The sequence below is a fragment of the Chiloscyllium plagiosum genome, chromosome 5 (genome assembly GCF_004010195.1).
Source record: "Chiloscyllium plagiosum isolate BGI_BamShark_2017 chromosome 5, ASM401019v2, whole genome shotgun sequence".
Taxonomy (NCBI): Eukaryota; Metazoa; Chordata; class Chondrichthyes; order Orectolobiformes; family Hemiscylliidae; genus Chiloscyllium; species Chiloscyllium plagiosum.
The window spans coordinates 30,044,180-30,069,042 of record NC_057714.1 but is presented as its reverse complement, the minus strand read 5'-3'; the positions used below and the strand labels follow the sequence as shown (position 1 = coordinate 30,069,042).

General features: G+C 40.0%; 1 protein-coding gene across 6 annotated transcripts in view; it reads left to right on the top strand.

The window, feature by feature from the left end:
- Positions 1–24,863, top strand: part of LOC122549783 (rap guanine nucleotide exchange factor 5-like) — a 177,879-nt gene that overhangs the window by 92,660 nt on the left and 60,356 nt on the right. For 4 of the 6 annotated variants that reach the window (XM_043689810.1, XM_043689809.1, XM_043689811.1 and 1 more), the window contains 2 exons: positions 13,336–13,451; positions 13,802–13,890. In XM_043689810.1, coding sequence (XP_043545745.1) covers positions 13,336–13,451; positions 13,802–13,890 — 205 coding nt within the window. Of the gene's footprint in view, positions 1–13,082; positions 13,178–13,218; positions 13,235–13,335; positions 13,452–13,801; positions 13,891–24,863 lie in introns of those variants that run through there. The other 2 variants (XM_043689813.1, XM_043689814.1) reach the window with 2 other exon arrangements.

The window sequence follows — 24,863 nt, the reverse complement described above, 5'->3', positions numbered from 1 at the left end:
TCATAATCCTGATCAACAACTTCTTTACCTGTACCCCCATTCAGGCTGATCACTGTTAGGAGAGAACTGTTAATTACAGAGCTAACTGCAAATTGCTATTGACCCTCTTTAATTTATGCTAACAGGTAATTTAGTTCAGTTCAGTTCAGTAATCAATTTAGTAATCTCAGTTCTGAAGAAGAGTTAACTCAGATTTGAAACAGCATTTTCTGTTTTTATTGTAAGAATTTAATTGTCAGTTAGAGCTCAATGATTCTACATGTGGTCATTCTTAGTGCAAATTTTGAGTCCCTCATAAAAATGCAGGTCTTGTGTCGGTGGTGGTGGAAACTGGCATTGCAGCTCAAGACTTTATTGTAATCACCTCAGAAGCTTTCCAAGTTCGAAAGTGTCCAGGGGAAATCATATACTGAATGTACCACCATACTGCTGTTACATGAAAAAAAACCCTATCTTATAGAGCAATATCTCAAAGCAATATGGCTGAGATTCTAATTCTTATGTCTGTTGGGTGAAATTTTTTTTCAAATGATAATAATTGTAAGTTATTGTTCCATATATAAGGTTTGCGTAAAGATTTGTGGCTCGGATGCCAGTTGCCGTAGTTGTAAGTATATTTGCCGAGCTGAGAAGTTGATTGGCAGACATTTCATCCCCTGCCTGGGTGACATCTTCAATACTTTGGAGCCTCCTGTGAAGCGCTGCTGTACTGTGTCTTCTGGAATTTTGTTTGGTTCCGTTCCTGCTGCTTCCGGTTGGTCATTGTAGTGGCCAGTATATTGGGTCTAGATCTGTGTTTGTTGATGGAGTCCATGGATGAGTGGATGAGTCTTCCACGGACTCCAGCCAACAAATACATGGACTTAGACCCAATATACCGACCACTACAATGAACAACTGGAACCGGAAACTAGAAGCATATAAAGTTAGGTCAAATTTCATTTCTCGTTCCACATTTGACTTCTTCATTTCCTAAGTGGCTACAGAATGCCACCTCACTCCGCAGCTACCAAGCCATTCACTGGGTACACAACACCAAGGAGGAAGCACGTTGAAGCAGCCCTCACTGCCGCTGACTGGAACCAGAATGTCGCCTCTGCCAAAGTCGCCTCATTGTCACCGATACTCCAGCCACCGCCATAGCCAGGAGACAGTCCCAACTCTCAAGGACCAGGTCCCATCTCAGCTTCGGAGAACCCACTGACCATCCAAAGTAACTCCTGAGGACAGAGAGATCATTCACTCCACGGCCTTTGCAGATGCCTCCAAAACATCAGAGGAAACAATGGACCCCAAATCATCGATGTTTGAATAATTGCTCAAGCCGCAAATGTCATGGCCACGAGGAACAGATCGGATCTGCCTCTCAACAACTCCCTGCAGCCTCACTCCAGCAGCACAGCCGCAGAAAGAAGAAAAGATGAATATGATTCAAAAGTTAAATGAAGAAAAATAAAATAATAAAAGAAAGAAGGATTCTGTGAGTCATGCGAGAGGGAGTGGATGAACTGGAAGCCCAAACACCTCTTACTTTGTCGCCTCCGCCATCTTTTAGTGTTGCGTTATCTCTTGGCAATTTTTTTTGTGAAAGCTACAACTAGATGGTGTAAAAGGCACGCACGTGCTCCGTGGTGACCTGATGTCACAGAAACAATGGAAAGTCAGAAATGAGAGTCCTGTGCGTGATCACATTGAGGGTAAATCATGGGCATCAGTCAGAGCTGGCAGTGAACAGACACAGCAGCCCCAGCCCCTGGGCATGGCCTACCAGTGCTAAATAGCCTCACTGCACCCCCCCCCGTGGGGAGTTGATCTTCCTTTTTGAAATCCATGTTGACTTTTTGTATTGTATTCTCCAACTGCAGATGGTTTGCTCCCTGATCTTAGACCCAAAGGGCAGAACCTTGTTGAGGTTCTCAGCATTCGTGAGGGAGCCAGTGAGAGTTCTGTATCTCCTCCCCTACTACATTTTGTTTTACACTCGGGCATCTGATGGCCCAGTAGCAGGTCATCCTCAGGATCAACACTGCCCCTGGGGAGGGCAGCATACTGCTCACTGCTGGCCAATCTGAGGCTGGCAACTTAGTTCCCCAACAGTGTCGTCGAATAGGTAATGTTTGCTGTTCGCACTCCACTCACCCCAGGCCTAGCATCTTCACTGGGTCCCAGACCAGAGGTGGATGATGGTGAGAAGGAAGCTGTGAGCAACAAGGGTTGGTGTTGGATCTTATTGGGAATTCCCTTTCATGATGCTGTGCCCTTCCATCAGGCACCAAGTGTTTTTGAGTGAAGGACTTGCCCTGGTAACTGCAGTCAAACACTCCTGGGTTTGCTTGCCGTGTTCTCCCCATGGTGACTCCACTCCTTAACCTAGCTTAATGCAGTGAGAGGAGGCCCTGAGTCAGCATTAATTGCCCACTGTGGGACTTAATAATGGTGGGGTCAGAAAACTACTCACAGCCCTTTCTGCCACAGACTTGATGAGCATGAAGGTAGAAGTTGGCACGTTGCCACTTTATTAAGTGTCCCACAAGATTATGCCCCATGATTCAGGTCCGTTTTCTACCGTTAATGTTCCCTCCTGCAAATGGTGCTGCTCTGCCCAGCCTAATTCCTCCTCCTGTCTTTATCCAGATGAAGAAAGGACTTAAGCTAGAAGCTCTTGAGCAAGTGTTCCCTTTCTCATGGTCCCTCCTGTTATGGGCTCAATAAGATGGAGTTGGACAGTGCTCATTCATTTTTGGGCGAAATTCTTGGAGAATTTGCAGAATAATTATTTTGAAGTTTTGGTGAATTTCTTGATTAAACCTTCCACAAAACCACCATGTGCTTTAAAGCTCCTATGCACAGTATCTGTGGAATTGATTGTGAAATAGTGTGCACTCTTTATATAGAGAGAATAGAACAAGTGTTAGGAATCATGCTGGCATGACCCTTGCTTAGGCAGCACTTTTAAGTGCAATCAGCTTCTTAATAAGCCTTGTGATGACCATTCACTGACAAATGTAACTTCTTTACCACAATGGTGTCTTGCTCCAAAAGCAGGCTAAACTAACATTTCAGCTCAAAACCCTACCTTGACTACTTCAGAGGATCTTTGAACAAATTGCTGCAAATCGTCCCACCATGTATGGATAAAAATATTGCTCCCACTGATCAACTTTATTTAACATAGAATGAATTGGAAATATCATGGAAGCAACAGTTTAAACTGTAGTTTCTCACCAGTCATGTTAACAATCTTGAGTTCCTATATTGGCTTAAGCATAATCTGATGTAATAAAAGCCTTTCTCAGTTTTGTTAATTTCCACTTGTGCCATGAGATGAAAATTCTTGGGGCTTTACAACAGTGGGTCCTACATTTTTAACACAAGTTGCCTTCTGTTCACTCAGTGATATGTTAGATAGTCATGGAGAGTTCATGACTCTGTTCTTTGTCAACGACATTATCAGTGGTTGTGCAGTTGTAATAGCTTGCTGTTGGAATTAAATGCTAATAAAATTGAAAACAACCTGAACTACTACTTGAAAGGAATAACTGTTGTATCTCCTAACCTTCTGAACAGCCTTCTATCCCACTTTGTGCAATGCTTTGCCTCTTTGAAAAAAGATACTTGTACAAAAACAAGCTTTTCTATGTGTCCTTGGGGGTCTTCTTGATGAGAGTGAGAAACAGTTTTGCATTGATGATTTTTACAGAGTCCGACCTAATAATTAGTAAAGTGATGAGATAAAGTCATCTACTGTTCCATCAAGCAACATTTACTCATTTCTAACCTGTTCACAGATACATGGTTCAGATTGCTCAAACCATTCTGCTCCACACCTTGTCATAGATTTGATCCAGATGTGGAAGTGAGTGTAACACAGAGAATGCTGTAGAAACTTAGCAGTTTCTACTTAGCAGATCTGGCAGCAACTACAGATAGAGAAACAAAGTTAATGTCCTGAATCCAATATGATTCTTCTGAAGAGTCCTAGGTTCAAAGAATCATGCAAACTGAAATCTCTGTTTCTGTCTCCACAGATGCTGCCAAACCTGCTGAGTGTCTCTGGCATTCTCTGTGTTTGCTTCAGATTTTCAGCATCTGCAGTATTTTCTCTTTATGGAAGTGAATGTAATTGCTTTGGACTTCACGGCAGCAGCCAAATAAATATCGCATCAAAAAGCCTTAGCAAACTCAGGAGGAGTCAGGTAGAAATCCCTTCAACGGCGAGAGTCACAATGTGATGGATAGCAAAATAACTGCAGTTAGCAGAGACAGATCATCAAAGACAGAGTGTGTAATTACAGAAGTATTTCAGGGAGGTGTCAGCAGCCCATCCATCTTCGGTTGCTCCATCAAACACCTTCACTCTGTCATATTGTGAGGAGTGCAGCTGTTCTTTCAGCTTACAGCTCTACCCACAGCCTCTCTGATAATGAAGTAGCCTGGGCTGACTTTTCTTAAAATCATTTGTTCATGAAATGTGGCTGGGCCACCATTTATTGCCCATCCACAATTGCCCTTGGAACTAAGTAGCTTGCTGAAGTCACTTGAGAAGGCACTTAAGAGCCAACGACATTGCTGTGGCTCTCGTGTCACTAGTAGGCTGGACTATGTAAGGATGACAGATTTCTTTCCCTAAAGGTCTTTGGTGAACCAGATGGCACTTTACAAAAATCATTACATTGTTGACTTTAGGTTAGGTTTTAATTCCAGACTCCTGGGCCTTTGGATGACTAATGCAGTGGCATTACCACCTTCTGCAATACATAGCAGGGTCCAGATAACATTCAGACGTGGGCTGTGAAATGGTAGGTAGCATTCATATCATACATCAGCAGGTAATGACTACTGCCACTGAAAGTCCTGCTATTTCCCTTGATTTTGAACACTGAGATCTCCGCCATCACAAGAATATTATGGGAACACTATCAAATCAAAGTACCCATCTACATCACAGAACTTTCAATTCAGATGGCTCTGCCAGTTATTCATCATTGATGTATCAGTTTCTTAGAAAGAACTTAATACTAGTGCTGAAGGTACATCACCACAAGGACTGCAGTAGTTCAAGGAGAAGACTTGGAATGGTCAGCTTAGAGGAGCTGAGAGTCTGCAATAAGTAAAGTCTTTAATAAATACCACTTCGAGTCTAGCGACTCTTCATCAGAACCCTGGATCTGAAGTATCAATTCTGCTTTCTTTTCATACATGCTATCAGACCTGTTAGGTTTCGCCACCAATTTCTGCTTTTGTTTCAGATCTCCAGAATCCACAGTTCCTTGTTTTATTTTAGAAATCTACCGTTATTGTTTTATCAGTTTTTGAAATACTAGGGCTGGAATTTTCTGGGGAGGAACCTTCTGGGCCAGAGCCCAATTGAGAGACTTTAAGTAGTCAATTAATGGATTATTTTTGCCTCAACTGGCATCTAACCAGTGGTGAATAGATCTTCTGCTGCATAGAGAGATAACTTTTAAAATCCTACGACCTTCTGCCAGACTCCAAGCTTTGTAGCGGAAACATCTTCTTATTTGGCCATTCATTGACCCACACACCACAAATCCACTTTCTCCCCACCCTACCATCACCATCACACCAACTGACGGTGTCACCTCCCAGTGCCCATACTCCACTTATCAGCCTACAGGTATATAGGATCACCGGATCCTCCAGATTCAGTCCTAGCCTGGCACTGTTCCTAACGATACTGCTGAGCAACCAGCCCTCTCATTGACCACCCAAGTTGGGAAGATGCTACGCTGGGTCCCATTAACTGCTGAAGTGGATTCACCAACTGCAAACCTCCTCCATGTCTTCAGGCTAAATCCTTCCCATGCTATCAGCACTAAATTCCACCAAGGGTTTATTTTTCTCACTGCTGTTTTTTTTTCCCTGTTCTATCTCCAGAAATGCTTTCACACAAAACTGAATGATTTTTCTTTCCACCACCAAGTCACCCATGTTACTTTTCACCTTTATCCACCACCACGAATCACCCATGTACCCGAACCAATGATCAACTTACATGTGAAGCCCTGTCCAGGGCAGTGCAATTGCACCAAAATGAGGGAATCAAAGGGGGAGGGGGGGAGGGGGGGGAAATTAAACTAAAATGGAGTTGGCAAGGGAAATGGGGCACTCCACCCACTGCACTGCCCAACTCTCTTTGCGGGCCTATAGAGTATTAGTGTGCTGTGTGCTCCATCTCTAAGGACACCTGGGCATGAACAGAGCTGCGGAAGACGGGTAGATAGTCAGGAACCACATCTCCCTCCACGGCCTGCTGCCTGGACCTGTTGATGACCACTTTGGTCAGGCTCAGGAGCAGACCTACATGGACTTATCCTCCTCTCCCTTTGCTTTCACATTGGAAACCTTTCTACCTCTTAATTAATGAATTGATCGAATTTCAAATCTGCTTTCAAGTCTTCAGCATATTTAATCAGGCTAATAGTAAGGAACAAGAGCTTGTGGAATGGTCTCACGTTTTTTATATGAATTTGGAGCTGTGACAATAACTCATTTGCTCCATGTGAACGTGTGCTTGAATGTATTTTCAACATAGCCATTGAAACTGTACAATAATATTTTGAAATGTCCAAATTAGTTTGTGCGTCAAATTAGTCAGCAAGATAGTCAAAAAATAAATTAGGCACTGGTCCATTGTCTGTCAGAGCCATTTAGGTCTGGCCGAGTGTAAATTATAATTCTGGTCCAAAATACAAAAAAAAAGAAATTTGCTGATATAGCAAATTTTTCAATTTCAGCATATCCTTAAGCCATTAACAGCTGATAAAATATTGGCCCTGATTTACTCCAGGAAGGACAGCATCGCTGCCATGTTGAAAATGACGGAATTTGTCAGGAATTGCAATTCTTACATCCAAATCTGCCCCCTCTAGTTTCCACGTGGAAAGGAATGATGTGTGCCATAGTTCACAAATGCACTGTTCCTGGAAGCAGCTGGCTAATAACTAACCAGTTGTCCCCAGTGAGATAGGATTTTGGAATCCCTGGTTTACTGAGATTCAACTAGGTAAGAACAGGACTGTTTTCAATGCATTTCTTCAGGCTATTTATGGCCCTCTTTGGAGAGCTGAGGAACCATTGCAGATATGGTCCCAGGATAGGGTCTTTTTTGGATGGGTGGCTAGTCAGCTATCCTTCGGGACAGTTAACTGTGAAGAGGATTGGGTGCGAATGGTGCATATAGTTGCATAGTAATAGAAGCAGGAGTAGGCCATTTGGCCCATCGAGCCTGCTCTGCCATTCATTAAGATCATGGTTGATCTATCCATCATCTCAGCTCCTCCTGCCTGCATTATCCCCATAACCCTTAATTCCCCTACCATGCACAAACCCATCCAACTGTGTCTTGAATATATTTAATGAAGCTGCCTCTACTGCTTTCTGGGGCAAAGAATTCCATGGATTCACTACTGTCTGGGAAAAGCAGTTTCTTCCTCATCTCTGTCCCAAATCTACTCCCCCTAATCTTGAGGCCATGTCCCCTAGTCCTAGTCTCACCCACCAGTGGAATCAACTTGCCTGCCTTTATCTTATCTATCCCTTTCATAATTTTATATGTTTCTATAAGATCCCCTCTCATTCTTTCAGTCCCAGGAGACTCAACCTCTCCTTATAGGGTAACCCTTCATTTCCAGAATCAACCTGAGGAACCTCCTCTGCACCACCTCCAAAGCCAGCATATCCTTCCTCAACTAAGAAGATGAGAACTATGCTAATTTTTCCAGGTGCGGCCTCACCAACACCTTGTACAATTGCAGCAGAACCTCTCTGCTCTTAAACTCAGTCCCTCAACCAATGAAAGCCAATATTCCGTTTGCCTTCCTGATTATCTGTTGCACCTGCAAACAACCTTTGGCGATTCATGTACGAGCACTCCTAAGTCCCTCTGCACAATAACATGCTGCAATCTTTTACTATTTAAATAGTACCCTGACCTCCAACTTTTACTTCCAAAGTGGATAACCGCACATTTACCAACATTGTACTCCATCTTCCAGATCCTTGTCCATGCAATTAGCCAATCTAAATCTCTCTGCAGACCCTCCACATCCTCCACAGTTTGCCTTTCCACTCAATTCAGTGTCATCAGCAAACTTGGATATGTTACACTTGGTCTCCTCTTCCAAACCAGTTATATATATATCATGAACAGTTATGGGCCCAACACTGACCCCTGCAGCACCCTGCTCTAACCAGAGTAACACCCATTTATCCCAACTCTCCGCTTTCTATTTGTTAACCAGTCCTCTATTCATGCTAATACATTCCTCGCAACTCCATGCATCTTTATCTTATGGATGAGTCTTATCTACCTTTAGTCTTTTATGTGGCATCTTATCAAATGTCTTCAGGAAATCCAAGTTTACAACATCCACCTGTTCCCCTCCACCTTCAAAGGATTCCAGTAAGTTTGTCAAACACGACCTTCCCTTCCTGAAACCATGCTGCATCTGCCGGATGGAACCCTTTCCATCCAAATGTCTCACTATTTATTCTTTAATGATAGCCTCCAACATTTTCCTGACTACAGATATTAAGCTAACTGGCCTATAGTTACCTGCCTTAAGCCTACACCATTTTTTAAATGGTGGTGTGACATTTGCTGTCTTCCAGTCTGCCGGGACCTGTCTGGAGTCCAATGAATTTTGGTAAATTACCACTAATGCATCTATTATAACTTCCGCCATTTCCTTCAGTACCCTAGTACGCATTTCATTAGGATTAGGGGACTTATCTACCTTTACACCCTCAAGTTTGCTCAACACTACCCCTTTAGTGATAACAATTGAATTGAGGTTCTCACCTCCCATTGTATCCTTAAAATCATTCTTTGGTACGTTAGGCACATCTTCCACTGCGAAGATTGACACAATATAGTTATTCAAGGCCTTGGCCATTTCAGCATTACCCAATATTAATTCCCTTTTCTCATCCTGCAAGGGACCTACATCCAATTTAGCCACTCTTTTCTGTTTTATATATTTATAAAAACGTTTCCTTCTTGTTTTTATATTCTGTGCTAGTTTGCATTCATAATCTCTTTCCTTTCTTTATTGCTTGCTTCATGGTTCTTTGCTGCTTTTTAAAGTTTTCCCAATCTTCCTGTTTCCCAGTTCTCTTGGGTACTTTCTTAACCTCGGCTTTTAATTGGATGCCTTCCTTTATTTCCTTGGTTATCCAAGGCTGGCTCTTCCTATCCTTGCTATCCTTGTTTCTGACCGGAATATATTTTCCTTGAGCACTATGAAAAATCTCTTTGAAAGTCCTCCACTGTTCCGCCATATGACTTGTTTTCGCAGTCTAATTTAACCAACTCCTTCCTCACCCCATTATAGTCTCCCTTGTTTAAGCATAGCACCCTGGTTTTAGATTATGCTATTTCCCCCTCCATTTGTATCCAAAATTAAATCATACTGTGATCACTTTTTCCTCGAGGTTCCTTAGCTATGAGATCATTAATTTTTCTTGTCTCATTACACAGGACCAGATCTAAGATTGCACTCTCGTTTGTACGTTTGGTAACATGCTATTCAAGAAAGTTATCACGGATGAGTTTCATGAACTTTTCTTAAGACTGCCTGTACTGACTTGATTCAGCCAATCAATGTGCATGTTAAAGTTCTCCATGACTACTGCCGTTCCATTCTTACATGCGTCAAATATTTCTTGAATTGGTCGCCTGTGCCACTGTAGCATTAGTATTAGGTGGCCTATAGACTACTCCCACCAACGATTTCTTCCCCTTACTATTCCTGATCTCTACCCAAATGGATTGAACATTTTACTCCTTAGATCCTATACTGGCTCTCCCTATCACCCTAATCTCATTCTTAATTAAGAGCGTGATCCCACCTCCCTTACCTTCCTGCCCATACTTCCTAATTACCTGATACCTTTGGATATTTAATTCCCAGTCATCACCACCCTGCAAGCATGTTTCTGTAATGATAACTCAATTATACCCCTTTGTACTGATTTTCACAAGTTTGTCAACTTTGTTTCGAATACTATGGGCATTCAGATAAAGTGCCCATTTACTCATTGTCCCTTTTGAATCTAGCAATCTCCCTGTCTTTTGCATATGATTCTGTCACCCAATTTTACTTTTCTCTTTTCTAATGTTTGCTCTGCTCTCTTCATTGCTTCCTTCTGCCTTTCTGCCTGGACTCCCATCCTCTTGCCATTTTAGTTTATCCTTCCTCACAGTCTCTCTGCTTCTACCTTTGCATCTACCTTTACACCAACTGCTGGATCTTCTGACCTGACACTCTGGTTCCCACACCCCTGCCAACCTAGTTTAAAGCTTCCCCAACAACCATATATCCTTTGGAACTGTGCAATTTATCAAGACCTGTTTAGAAATACCTAGATGTCTCAAAATTTGGGGGTTACCATTGACCAGAAGCAGAAGTGAACCAGCCATGTCAATCCTATGGCTACAAAAACAGGCCAAAGATTGGGAATTCTGTGGCAAATAACTCCCCTCCTGACTTCTGAAAACCTGCCTTCATCTACAAGACCCAAGTCAGGAGCTCCTCTGCAAGTTCCCCTCTACTGCATCCTGACTTGGAACAATGTCACCATTTCTTCACCATCACTGGATCAGAATTCTGGAACTCTCAACTACATCCCATTGATTGCAGCGGCTCACGAAGGCAGCTTGCCACACCTTCTCAAGTGCATTTTGAGATGGGCAATAAATATTGGCCTTGGAATGATGTGGCCCTCTCGACCCACATCCCATGATTGCATTCTAAAACTATAATTGATAGTGCTTTTCTCATTGATTGCAGCTTAGAAATTTAAGAAATAGAACTATACTTTTTGTCCTGTATGTATAGACACTTATGGAATATTTTTTATTCATTCAAAGATTATGGGTATCGCTGGCCAGACCAGGAGTTATTTCCCATCCCTAATTGCCCTCAAGAGGCTATCAGTGAAAATGTTACAGTCCTTGTGGACTAGAGACGCCACAATGATATTCGGAAAAGATTGTAAGAATTTTGACTCAGTGACCGTGAAGGAAGGGTGATACTACTCCAACTGAGGATGGTTGCTTGTGAGGAAAACATATAGGTAGTGGTGAACCCATGTGCCTGCTGTCCTTGTCTTTCTAGGTGGAAAGGTTTCAGGGTTGGAGGGTGCTTCGGTGTTTTGATGAGTTGTAACAGTGCAACTTGTAGATGATACCCATTGCTGCCACTGTGGGCCATCATTAGAGGGAATGAATGAAGGAAGATATTACACAGGTTGCCAATCGAGCTGGCAGCTTTGTCCTGGACAGTATTGAGCTTCTTGAGTTTTGTTGCAGTTGCACTCATCCAGGATGCTCAACAGGTTGGCAATGCATTGGTGAAGAGGGAAATGTTAGTTTGTGAAAATAGATGGTAAATTGGATTGAGGTAGGAGGGGCCATATGTGATGGGCACAGAATATTACATTGCATAGGCTGGTAATGGGAAGTGTGTGCTGGTGAAATGTGAAGGTTAAGCACTGGTGGAACATTTATTATTTCTCTTTTGGAGAGGTAGGTTAACCCTTTGGTTGTGGTCCTGGAACACCTCTGGTAGAGATAAGGCACGTGTTGGGAATGTGAAAAAACATGCCTGTGCTGAAAAATGAGAAAGACTCATTGGGCTTGCAATGTTGTCAAAAAGATATTGAGTTTAAAAGAAAAGTATTTCAAAGTGTCTGCTTAAATAAAACCTTTATAGGATTCGTGCTGCATGACTGATTTCCCAAATTATTAATTTAACAATATGAAAACCTATTGATTGACAACCCCACCTCCTCATTGAACAGAAATATTTATTAGCATCAGATTTTAAGAACTTGTGTAAGATGATTTTTGAGGTAAGGTACTACCACTTAACTGAAATGTTTGCTAACAAAATTAATTGAAAACTCAAGTGAAATGTTTGTTTCATAAGGGATTTGAATATGGATGTTTCGGTTGTACCAATGAGATTGTATTATTTTCAACAATGACATAACCAGTATACTTCCTGATGCTTCCTGATTAATGGGCATGCTGGATAATTAGTGAGATGGCATGGTGAGGGAATTGAAAAGGATAGTGGGTGAGAGATATTGGTTCATATTGAGTTGTTAGAAGTGTAATATAATGGGCCATGTGAATGATAGAGGGCAGATGAGGGGCAAAAGATGATTGTCATAGGGTGGCACATGGTGAATGAAGGACTATAGGGTGACTGCAGTGACATAAAATAGTGTGGATGGGGCTTAAAGGATGAGGAGTTGAGGGCAAGAGGTTTTCTTTTCTGTTTTAACTTTTTAAATTTGTGGACATTGTCAGAGTCCTCAGGCAGATTTTCTGACTAGCCCACCTCGGGAACTCACCAACCTCTTCGGCTTTTCTCAAGCGCTCTGGTTTAACTCCGAATCCAGCCCATCACTGGCCTCCTGAGCCGTCGATCAATAAAAGAAGTGTGGGAGACTACTTTAAAGGTTGCGTTTGCGGAGCTGAGATTTCTCCAGGCTCTATAGCCACGACATGGGAGCATTTTCATTGGTGTAATGCGGGTTAACAAATTAGCGATGACGCTTTCAAGGAAGTCGAAAATGTAGCACTTCTGACACTGCAGTAACCCCTCGGATGATGTACTCAAGTTTTTGGAGTGGAAATTGAACTTTAACTTTGTAACTGAGAATAAAGTGTGCTGCTGCTGAACCTAGAATGATGCCTACAAAGTCATTAATTTAAATATACAGAGCTACTTAAATTGATTGGATCTGCCACCTCATAAATTGCCTGTTATTTTTAGCCTGCTGGCAGAAATTATTTTTAGCTGTTAAATCAAAAATATGCAAATTCATGTTAATACCAATCAAAGTCATTGTCTTTTTCCTTTGTAGTAAATTGACATAATTCGAGAGAGTTGGAATATTGTCTCCTAATCTCTTGCATTTAAATCTGAACACATAAGTGAATTGGGAGAAAGTGATTTTGTCTTTAAAAGAGAATTGTGTAATAAACAAAAATTGCTTACATGTATTCCTCCAGTTAGCATCCTTGAAATCTTAAGGGTCACCCTGGGATTGAACCCTTTGCTATTCGTATTATTCTGAAGCATACGCGAGCCATCTAGCCAACTGGCTCCTTGTGTGTGAACAATTAAATGACATTTAAGCTGTGAGTCGCCAGCACAAACGGAAGGGAAAATAAGAAGCCAGATTTCTACTGAATATTGTATAACATAGCAGTTTATTTCTTAGCTGATGAATCTGTCCTCTCAGCTCCTCTGCAAAGCCCTTGAAAGTCTAAAATGTGTTTCTTTTCTCATGTCACAGAACGATGAAGTAAACACTGTTCGAGTGAAAGAACGAGGCCAAGATGTACTCATCCTGAAAAAAATGTCGTCATCTAGCCCAGCCCCCACTGCAGGGAGTGCCCAAAATGATTGGAGGTAAGTGGTTCACTTCTACTCTGCAGAGCATTCAGCAGCCGGATGGATCAGATCAGTTGGAATCTTGGAGTGAGACAGGGCAAAAGGCAAAACTGAAATTATATAATGCACTGGTAGTTAGAAGTAAAATAATAAGACAACAGTATGGGAAGTTCAGTATTAGGAGTTTTTGATCCTTATATGGAAAACAAAAGTGTCTCTGAAATCTTTAAAGATAGCACTGATTTGACTCTGCCAGCTTTTGATGTGCCTTATTTTAAATATATTGATGAGGATTCAGAAGATGAATGGAGTAATCCTTCACAATCTTCAGCAGAAGATGACTCAGTGGAATCTTTACTCTCTAATAGATATAAGGTGGTGGCTGGAACTCCTGAGAAGATTCTAGAGCATTTGCTCAAAAGTATGCACTTGGAGGAAGGTGAATGCAAAGAGGCAGGTATGACTATTATCTTGCTATTAAAGTCAAAGGGATACATTTATATGATGAGATATATGTTTGAATTCATAATGCTAGAAGTTCAAGCTCTTCCTTTTTCTTGAAATATTTTTATTATTTGCTTAAGTATATATATATTTTGTGGAACATTTTATTATAAGGATTGTTATCCAGCTCTTCAGGTCTTACTGAAGTTTGAGGTTTTAACCCTTTTTACTGTTTTATATTGTTGGAAGCAAATTTTTGTTTCATCATTTGCAGAAAGCTAAATTCAAATGATTTTTCTGTGTTAGTTGACTGTCACCATTGCTTCCTACCCATGATACAAATTGTAAATTCATAGCAAATTAAGGGAATGTGGTTCTAAATCATGCATCACACTCAGGATACAGGGTATCAGTATAATTGATAATAAAAATGAATGAATTAGGATGTCAGGATTTTGTCATGTTGCATTAAGAGATAAAGCATTGTTGTAATCCAGTGATAATTAGAGAGCGGAATTAAACTAGCATTGCAAACCTAATGGTACTTTAGTGCCATTAAAGAGAGTAAAAGCTTCTAAGCTATTACGGACCTTTAAACATCAACATTAACCCTACAATTCTTTAGGTCAAATCTGAACTACATTACTATAACATTTTGTGTCTAGTTGTTATGTGTACATTTCTTTGAAAGAAGTTGGCTTCAGAATTAATGCAAATGCAAGTCATTCTTTGTTGGTGAACGGTGATGAATTTTACGCCAGACAATAATTTGATTATTAGCCTTATTAAAGAAATACTTTTGAGCCAAGCAGAGGGTCTAGTACAATTAGTGAAGAAACTTAAAACAGAAAGATTAAAATACTTCTGATGATTATTAAAATTTTGATGGAAAACCATATTAAATTTTAACTTTATAATCATGCCAATAGGATTTTATAGAATGTATTGCACAACCCGTTTGGTTATGATGAGGTTCCCTAAAGTGTGGAAACAGGCCCTTCAGCTCACACCGACCCTCCGAAGAGTAACCCACCCAGACCCATTTTCCTCTGAATGATGAACGTAACACTACGGGCAATTTAGCATAGCCAATTCACTTGACCTGCACATCTTTGTGACTGTGGGAGGAAACCGGAGCACCCAGAGGAAACCCACGCAGACATGGGGAGAATGTGCAAACTCCACGCAGACAGTTGCCCGAGGCTGGAATCTAACCTGGGACCCTGGTGCTGTGAGACAGCAGTGCTAACCACTGAGTCTATCAGGTCACGGTTATGTAAAGTCTTTTGGCGGGATCATATATTGACATAGTGAAAGAGATGTATTTAAATCATTGTGTTGCTATATTGGTGGCCCTGTAGAGTTCCATAAGGCATTATGGTTTTTTGTATTCCTTGGTTTGCTGCATCTGCTGCTTATTGATTGCATGACATCAAATAAGGCAGCAAAACCTGGGTGGAAAGCATTGCATGGCCTGAGGAGACCAGCATGAGAGTCGACACTTATTCTCGAATGGAATCTTTGTGGGCTAAGAGAAACAGTCTCATGCTGGTCTCTCTCTCTTATAGTTGGTTGCTTTCTTTAAAACTAACTTGAAGGCAGGCATTCTTCTGCATCCACAATGCCCTGGAGCTCCCAATCTAATTGCTACTCTTGTCCACCAAACCTGACAGCACAGTTTGAGCTTGGAGTCAGGGTTCCTTTATTGAAATGAAACCTGGGAATTAAAAAATTGCAACTTTGTCTTTGAGTTTAAAAATTCTGCAAGGGAGCCTCCTGCAGGAAACAGGCACAGAATTAATGCATTGAATAAGATTTATATAATATCACTACTACATTCTGCCATTGGATTAAGCAAATTAATTCTGTCCTCTACTGAAATGTTTTTGTTTATAAGTAGCACAACTAAATTGTGTTTAACATAATTGCTTCTAGCTCAGGTTTTCTATATTCTGTTTTGTTTTGTGCATTGTCATAGTCACACAGCATGGAAATAGACCCTTCAGTCCACCCTCTTCATTGTCTACTATGCCACCATATTTGGTGTGGTCTGCAAACACACTCACCATGCCTTCTGTACTCTCATCAAAATCAGTTATATAAATGACAAACAAAAAAGGACCCAGAACCGATCCCTGTTGAACACTGCAGATGACAGGCCTTCAGTCCAAAAAGTAACCGTCCACCATTACTCTGTCAATGGGACCAGATTAGGTTAGGATATCTGGTTGGTAAGGATGAGTTGGACCGAAGGATCTGTTTCCATGCTGTACATCTCTGCTCTATGTATCTAATTGGCAAGTTCACCCTGAATCTCATGTGACCTAACGTTACTAATTAGTTTACCAAACGGAACCTTGTCAAAGGCTTTACTAAAGTCCAAGTAAACTTCTACTATTCTGCTCTCATCAATGTTTTTCGTAACTTCCTCCAAAAACTCAATCAAGTTTGTGAGGCATCATTTTCCTCACACAAAACCGTGCTAACTATCCTTAATCATTATTTGCCTCTCCAAATGTCCATAAATCCTATCTTTTTTATAATCACCTCCAACAATTTATCCACACCCGAAGTCAGACTCCCGGGTCTACAATTTCCTGGTTTCTTCCTACAACCTTTCTTAAATAAAGGCACAACACTAGCCACCCTCTAGTCATCGAGAACCTCACACGTAGTTATAGATGATGCAAATATTTCTGCAAGGGGCTTTGCAATTTCTTCCAATACTTCCATAATGTTCTGGAATACATTAAATCAGGTCCTGGAAATTTATCCACCTTTATGTTTTCTACATTTCCAGTTGAATATTTTAAAGTAGTTTAATTTATATAATACAATGATAAACAAATACTTAAGAGAACTTCTATAAAATGTTAACCTGCAAGTTTATTCCCATAAGACAATTTTGTAGTTATACCACTGAAATTCTATCATATGTTTCCAGTTGGAATGTAATGATGCCAATCAATATTAGATCATGACAGTAAAGTCACCACTGAAAGAAAATATAAGTGTAGCAATATTAAATAGAATTTCAAAGACTGGGGAAGTAAGTAAATGATGTTACCTAATGTAGAAATTCAGATATTGTTAACCAAATTTCCATTAAAGGAACCCTGACTCCAAGCTCAATCAAATGTAAATTGAAAACCACTCTCATCTAGGTCCCTTTGACAGCAAATCTGTTAATTTTAATTACTCTAATCTTTTTACCTTCATTTCTAGGAGATGTTGCTGTATTATCAATAATGAGGTGATATTTTGAGCTCAGTAAGAAACATAGAAAAATGTAGAGGTTTTTGTTCCACAGTAACATCTTTAAACTAGACTACACTTTGACAAATTGAATGATTGTGATTCCTCTTGAATGACAGTTGCTTTCAAGCTCAGTCAATTGTATAAAGTGTAATCATTCCATGGCCTGTCTGCCCTTTTTTGATATGGGAAACAGGTGAATGTATAACACATTGTCATTAGCAGAGTACTTGATTTGCGTGGTCAAACTTCATTTCTGAATCATATTTCTGAAAGCTATTTGTGCCTTCAGTATATTTACGTTAATGGTTTGAATAAGATATACATATTTTGCTATGTTTCAAAAGTCATTGCCAAGTGCTGATTGCTTCTATATGGAGATACCTGCATTCCATAGCTCCAAGATTGTGGTGAAAGCAAGCTACGTTGTGTTTTAATTCAAGAATTGCTTTATAACAAGTGGAAACAATATGCGTGATGTTAACTGTTAGTACACACTGTTGATTTAATATGTTTGTGCTGGTAATGTGAATTCAGAGTTTCAAGTAGTTTCATATGCTTTTAACACAGATAAAATGATAGGTTGAGAGAAATTTAAAGAGGTATGTGAGCTAAACATAACAACTTACATTAAAGGGCTCTATAAAATTAATGTGCAATGTGAAGAGAGATGAGAGGTGTAGGGAGAGCACAGGTTAGCGTCTAAGCAACTGAGCAGCCAAAACATGTTAATTTAATCTCTAGGTTATGCACAGAAGATATGTAATTTCTAGGTGGACTTGGCTTTCTATTATTTGATTTTTTGCACATTTATATTTCACTCCCCCCACCCCCCCCAAAGTGATTTGTAAATATCTGTACATTTTCATTTAGTTTAAATCAATCAGTTTCTTTTTTTTTTCTAGATGTCTAATAATGTTAAAAGTACTACTACTTACTGGTATCTACTGATTTCCATGATTTCTCCGATATTAAGGCTAAAAATAAACACTTAAAGTCACCCCAAAAAGTTAATTTAGTTATAAGTTTTGAACGTATTATGAATGTATTTTTCAGATTACTATAAATATAATTAATGGTGATATTCACATATCTAGTGAATTCATGCAAGACAGTGATATATCTGCAAATTTTAATCACTTCGTAAGTTGCTTCCATTGTTTTGTATTCCCTTGTTCTGACTAAGCATATTGTATGACACCTATGTCATAGCTGGGCGATCAAATTTAAAGGAACTTACAAACCTACCTGAATTTTTCTTATTCCTCTCCTGTTTTATTCATATCTGAATACAATCCATTTACTTATGCTTCTGTTTATTTGTATATTTCAATGTATATTCCTAACTATTCTTCCTTTATAAGACCAAAATCGAGAAACCGAATTAGGTCATTCATCCCATCGAATCTACTCCACCATTTGATCACAACTGATGTTTCTTAAGCCCATTCTCCTACACTCTCTCTGTAACCTTTTGATCTGCTTACTAATCAAGAAGCTAGCTATCTCCATCTTAAATTCACTCAATGCCATATATTCCTCACCATGTGCCCTTCTATTTCAAGTTGTATTAATGTCTGCTGCTTCTTTTGTGCCGTGTAGTGGAGGACTGGAGTCAAATGCAGGTCGGGCTTAAAAGCTACAAGTAAACAAATTGGAATTCCAGTTTGTGCAGGTTTTCCCTACTGCCAGTTAAATTAGATTTTGCCATAATCTTATTTGAATTCATAATGTTTAAGCTGCTAATGACTATTGTACCACAGAAGTCTTTCTCAGCTTTCTTTTCTTCTCTGCTGTGCAAACAGTTCACCCCTGTTCACCTCCTTCATAGACATCCCAGGTAAAGGCTATGGAAATTTGATGAGACAATGACTGTCTTTAAAACTTCCATTTGTATTTGCAGCATCCAATTAGAAAGATTTTTATTGCTCATTATTTGATTTGATATTGCATCAAAAAAGTCATGTAAATTTTTCATTTATGGATAAGGAGCTGATCTTTTTAAGAAACAGTGAAAAATATTAAATGATTGAGATGGAAGCATGTTTTATTACTATGTTTGCTTGGTGTTTAACAAAAGCAGTAGGATATAAAATCTTAATATGTTGTTAGTTTGGCCTATCTAATCTAATATTTAATTTACCAGAGCATATTGGTATATGTTTTAACTTGTTTATAATACAATGCAATCTTCAGAGGATTTGCAGGTTACAGCAGGAATAATCCAACAGTCCTGAATATAGAGTTCAAACTCTTCACTTAACTATTAGTACCTTAAGGCACAACCAGCATTTTTCTCGTCGATCAATGAAGAACAATTGGGCTTTTGCCAACATGTTTTTCACTCCATTCTACACTACAGCATAGCCTCTGAATTGCATGATCATTAAACGTTAAGTTAAATAATCACACATCAATATGGTTTGTGAAATCTTTAGTGGGTGAATTAATCTACTGTTAGAGGGTAACTGCTGTAAATCAAAAGAATGTCTCATTGTCAGAACTTTATTTATACAGAGTTGTTCCAAAAGCATTAATCTGTACCACACATTCAACATTTCAGCCTTTATGTAGTGCTCTGGTGCATTTTCTGTTCTCCTAAGTTCAGGCCTTATTGTACTGGTACCTTCGAACTGAAGACAATCTCTTAAACCTATGAGTACGACTAATTAAAAAAGGAAACAGTATGGTCTAATTTATTGGCTGTTCCTATTTTTCTTTGGAACATAAATCCTGTAATTTTTCATTTTCACATTCATATTTCATCAATATGCTAACATTCAAATACATTATTGCCAGGTTCGAAGGAAGTATTTTGTGTATTTTTCTCCTGAACTTTTCTCCCTGGATATTGGTTCACTGTTATGATTCAGTTCCATTACACCAGGAGCTCTTTAGTACTTTTCCCAGCAACCATTATATAGAGTTATAGAGATATACAGCACAGAAACAGACCCTTTGTTCCACAGAAACAGACCCTCTGTGTTGACCTAATATCCTGAACTGATCGAGTTCCATTTGCCAGCATTTGGTCCATATCCCTCTAAATCCTTCCTATTCATATACCCATCCAGATGCTTTTTAAATGTTGTAATTGTACCAGCTTCCTCCACTTCCTCTGGCAGCTCATCCCATACACGCACCACTGTCTGCTGCAAAAGTTGCCCCTTAAGTCCTTTTTAAACCTTTCCCCTCTCACTTTAAACTCATGCCCTTTAGTTTTGGACTCCTACCACAACAGGGAAAAGACTTTGTCTATTTACCCTATCCATGCCCCTCATGATTTTATAAACCTCACAAGGTCATCCCTTCAGGCTCCAACACTCAAGGGAAAACAATCCCATCCTATTCAGCCTCTTCCTATAGGTCCAACCCTAGCAACATCCTTGTAAATAGTTTCTGAACCCTTTCAAGTTTCACAACGTCCTTCCTATAGGATGGAGGTCAGAATTGCATGCAGCCTTCCAAAAGTGGCCTAACCAATGTCCTGTAGATCTGTAAATGACATCCTAACTCCTATGTTCAATGCACTGACTAATTACATAAAGTGTACCCAATGCCGCCTTCACTCTTGTCTATTTACGACTCCACTTTCAAGGAACTATGAACCTGCACTCCAAGGTCTCTTTGCTCAGCAACACTTCCCAGGACCTTACCATTAAGTGTACAAGTCCTGCCCTGATTTGCCTTTCCAAAATGCAGCACATTGCATTTATCTAAATTAATCTCCACCTGTCACTCTTTGGCCCATTGGCTCATCTGGTCAAGGTCCTATTGTACTCTGAAGTAACCTTCTTCCCTATTCACAACACTGCCAATTTTGGTGTCGTCATCATCAAACTTACTAACCATACCTCCTATGTTCATATCCAAATCATTTATATAAATGACAAAAAGCAGTGGACTCACCACTGTTCCTTGAGGCACACTAGTGATCTCAGGCCTCCAGTCTGAAAAGCAACCCTCTGACGTGACCTTTACTGGTCTCTTATGACCGTGTTGTTATTTAGCCATAATTCATATTAAATATTATCTGATTTTCATTTACAAAACTTTCCACACTTATGAAATATTCTTGTTTAAGCTGACAATGTAGGTTTCACTCATTCAGACCTAAATAATGATTACAGTTAAGTGATTAAAAATCTTCATAACAACACCACTGTGTAACAGTTCAGATCTTTTTTTGATAAATAGTAGCTGATGAGAGATTAATTGAATGAATAAAAACATGATAACAGTATTGGCCTCTCAAATTCTAACAATATGCCAAGTGCTGAGTGTGCATGTGGTCTGCTGATGTTGGACTAGATTGAATGTGTTACATTTTCAACTCCAGGGCAGCCTCAGCAATGGGATACTGATCCATTGAGAGCAAATTGAATCCATCATCTATCCTGAATTCAGCCATTTAATTCTGGTTGGACTAGGAGCCCAAACTTGTTTCAGTCACCCTGGGGTCGATATTAACCATACTTCCTGATCCTGATCATTATCCAGCACGTGATAGGCATCATGTGAGGATTAGGCTAAGCTTTCATGCATCCATAGTCAAATATCCTGCTGATGTTCATCATCCAGGCTCACTTGAGGCTACATTCGCAAAATGTTGGAGAATGATTCACAACCTGTGTGCTACTGTCGTCTGGCAACACCTTGAGAAAAGAAATGATTGAAAGAAGAGGAAGATTAAAATGAAGTAACCATTTAGAACTATGGGTGATTAGCCTTCCAGATGTTCTAAGTTTTAGAAAGTAAATTTCTGTGGGGCTACTCCTGGTTTTCCGAGGATTTTGCTGATCTGTGTTTGTAGCAGCATTACCAATATCTGCCAGTCCTAATCTCGAGTTGAGTGCCTGAGGAGTTTGGGGAATTTTCGAGAGTAAGTTTTCCCTTTTATGATAATGGGCTTTTCTGTTTTTTTTGCCTCTGCTCGGAGAGTGGTGAGAAAGGTTTAGTCATTATGGGTGGGGCAAGCTTGGAAGACTTAACTGTTCTTTTTCCACCCGTCATTTTTGGACTCGCGTTTGATTGTAAAATGGAATTGTCCCTTTTCTGCTGTTCCTGTTAGCAACTATCAGTATTTCATTTTCGGAAACCATTTTAGTAACAGTTTGGCACACCGTTTGTTAATTTTGCAATAGCTTATATGATAGTAACTATAATTGCAAAGTGTAAAGGACGTACATGTATCATGGACAAGAGTTAGAAGTTCTAATTGTCACATTTGGTTGCCCACAGGAGAAATTCACGGAGTGCATTTGCCTCAGGCAGTCCTGGGCAGGCTGATAACATTTTGCAATTGCAGAGAAAATGTAATTGGGTTTAAGTGGACAGACCTAATGCATACGCAGCAGAAGTGATGGCATGTCTGGTCAAAACCGTATGTGGCACTTCCGTCAAGTGATGTCTTTCAAGCAATGTCTTGCAATAATCTAACCTATTTGAATTTAACGACTATTTGGAAAAGAAACAGTTTTAAGAATCAAATTCCTACTTGGAGTGAAATGATGCTTCTTACTTCTCTCAGACAAGTAAAGCTCAAAAAAGGTGTTTTCATCATATTGTCAGCTTTCAGTAATGTTCGGCTTCAAAGCAGTAAAAAAATTAATTTCATTATTGAACTAGCAGAGAAATCAATACCTTATTCCGGTGCCAACAGCCAGTTTAGCATTATGAAGAAAATGTCTAATGCTAAGCAACTCCAATGCAACACTTGAACCAGACAGTAAATCGAGGTTCTGTCTGCCCTCTTAGCTGAGCATTAATGATTCCATAAATATTGGAGGAGTTCTCTCCAAAACATCGGATAATATTTATCCTTAAATAAACTGGTCATCTGGTCGTTATCTCACACTGCCATGTTCTCTATATTACATCAGTTACATCTGTAAGCCCATAAACAGTAGAAGGATGGTAAAAGGAAGAGAAGGGCTGATTAGCAAGCAAAAATATCTCCGCATGGAGGTGGGGAAAGGCTGAGGTACGAAGTGAAGATTGTGCATCTGTCTTTACTACAGAAGCAGATGTTCCCCAGACCACAGGGTTAGATCAGGAAACTCAAAATTGATGAAGGAGGAAGTTGGATAAGCTATTGGCCAGCACTGATTAGATGCATCCATGACCATTGAAGGAAGTGAAAATAGAAATGGCAGAGGCACTGGCCAAAATCCTTCAGTCTTCCCTGAGCTCAGGCAATGGTGCTAGAGGGCTGGAAAATCATAAACCTAACGGCCTTATCTGAAACTAGAAGAATACGCTCAACCATTATAGGCAAGTCTGTTCAGCTTCAATGGTGGGGAAACTTCTAGGAACAATAATTTTGAGATGGAGTTAATTGTCACACAGAATTTGTGGCTTAATCAAGGAGAGCCAGCATAGATTCTTGAGGGAAAGCTGTGTTGCTGGAGTTTTATGAAGAGATAACAGAGAGGATTGATGAAGGCAAAGCTATTGCAGTGGTATACGTGAACATTCAAATGACTTTCAGTACAGTGTCAGAAAAGCGATGTGAGAAAAGGGATAGCTCAGAGTAAAAGATTACTTACAGTGTGGAAACAGGCCCTTCGGCCCAACAAGTCCACACCGACCCGCCGAATGAACATTCAAATGACTTTCAGTACAGTGTCAGAAAAGCGATGTGAGAAAAGGGATAGCTCAGAGTAAAAGGGTCTGTAGCAACCTGATACAACTTTGGCCCAGTGATAGGATATAGAGAGTAATGGTTAATGGATACTTTTCAGGCTGGAGAGAGATTTGTAGAGGAGTTCCCCAGGGTAGATATTGGGACTTTACTGATTTATATTAAGACAGGCTTAGCAGTGGAAGTGGCATGCAAAAGACAGGCCTAAGCAATCTCACAACCAACAGGTTAGATTAAAGAAATAAAAACAAATTGCTGAAAAGGCTCAGCAGGCCTTTCAGCAACTGTAAAGAGAAATCAGAGTTAACATTTTGAGTTCAGTGTCTCTTCCTCAGAACACCTACCATTAACCCTAACTATGTCCCTAATGATTTTATAAACCTCCACATAGTCACCTCTCAACCTCCTATCCTCCAGTGAAAGATGTCCCAATCTATCCAACTACTCTTTATAACTCAAACCGTCCATACCCAGCAACGTCCGTGTAAATCTCTTCTGAACCCTCTCTAATAATATCCTTCCTGTAACTGGGTGACCAGAACTGGACATAGTGGTGAGGCCTCTTCTACAGCAATGTCCAGTACAATCTCAACATTACTTTTCAATTCCTATACTCAAAGGACTGAGCAATGAAGTCAAGTGTGCTAAACACCTTTTTAAACACCCTGTCTACATGTGATGCAAACTTCAAAGAATTATGTACCTGTAGGTCCCTCTTCTACAACACTGCCCAAGATCTACCATTAATTGTATAAGTCCAGCCCTTGTTAATTTTATCCAAATGCGATACCTCGTATTTATCCAAATTAAACTTCATCCATCATTTTTCAGCCCCATTGACCCATCAGTGCAAAAGGCATTCATCTTTAGCCAGAAGTGTCAAGTGGATAATCGAAACATCTCTTGAAGTCCTTGGCTTCATTTCCTTCAGCACTGGCTGCAGTGTGTACCATCCACAAGACGTATTGCAGTAACTCGCTAAGGTTCCTTTAGCAGTACCTCCCAAACCTGTGATCTATACCATCTAGAAGGGCCACCATTACCTAGTGTTCTTGCCTAAGCCACATATCATCCTGAGTCGGAACTAT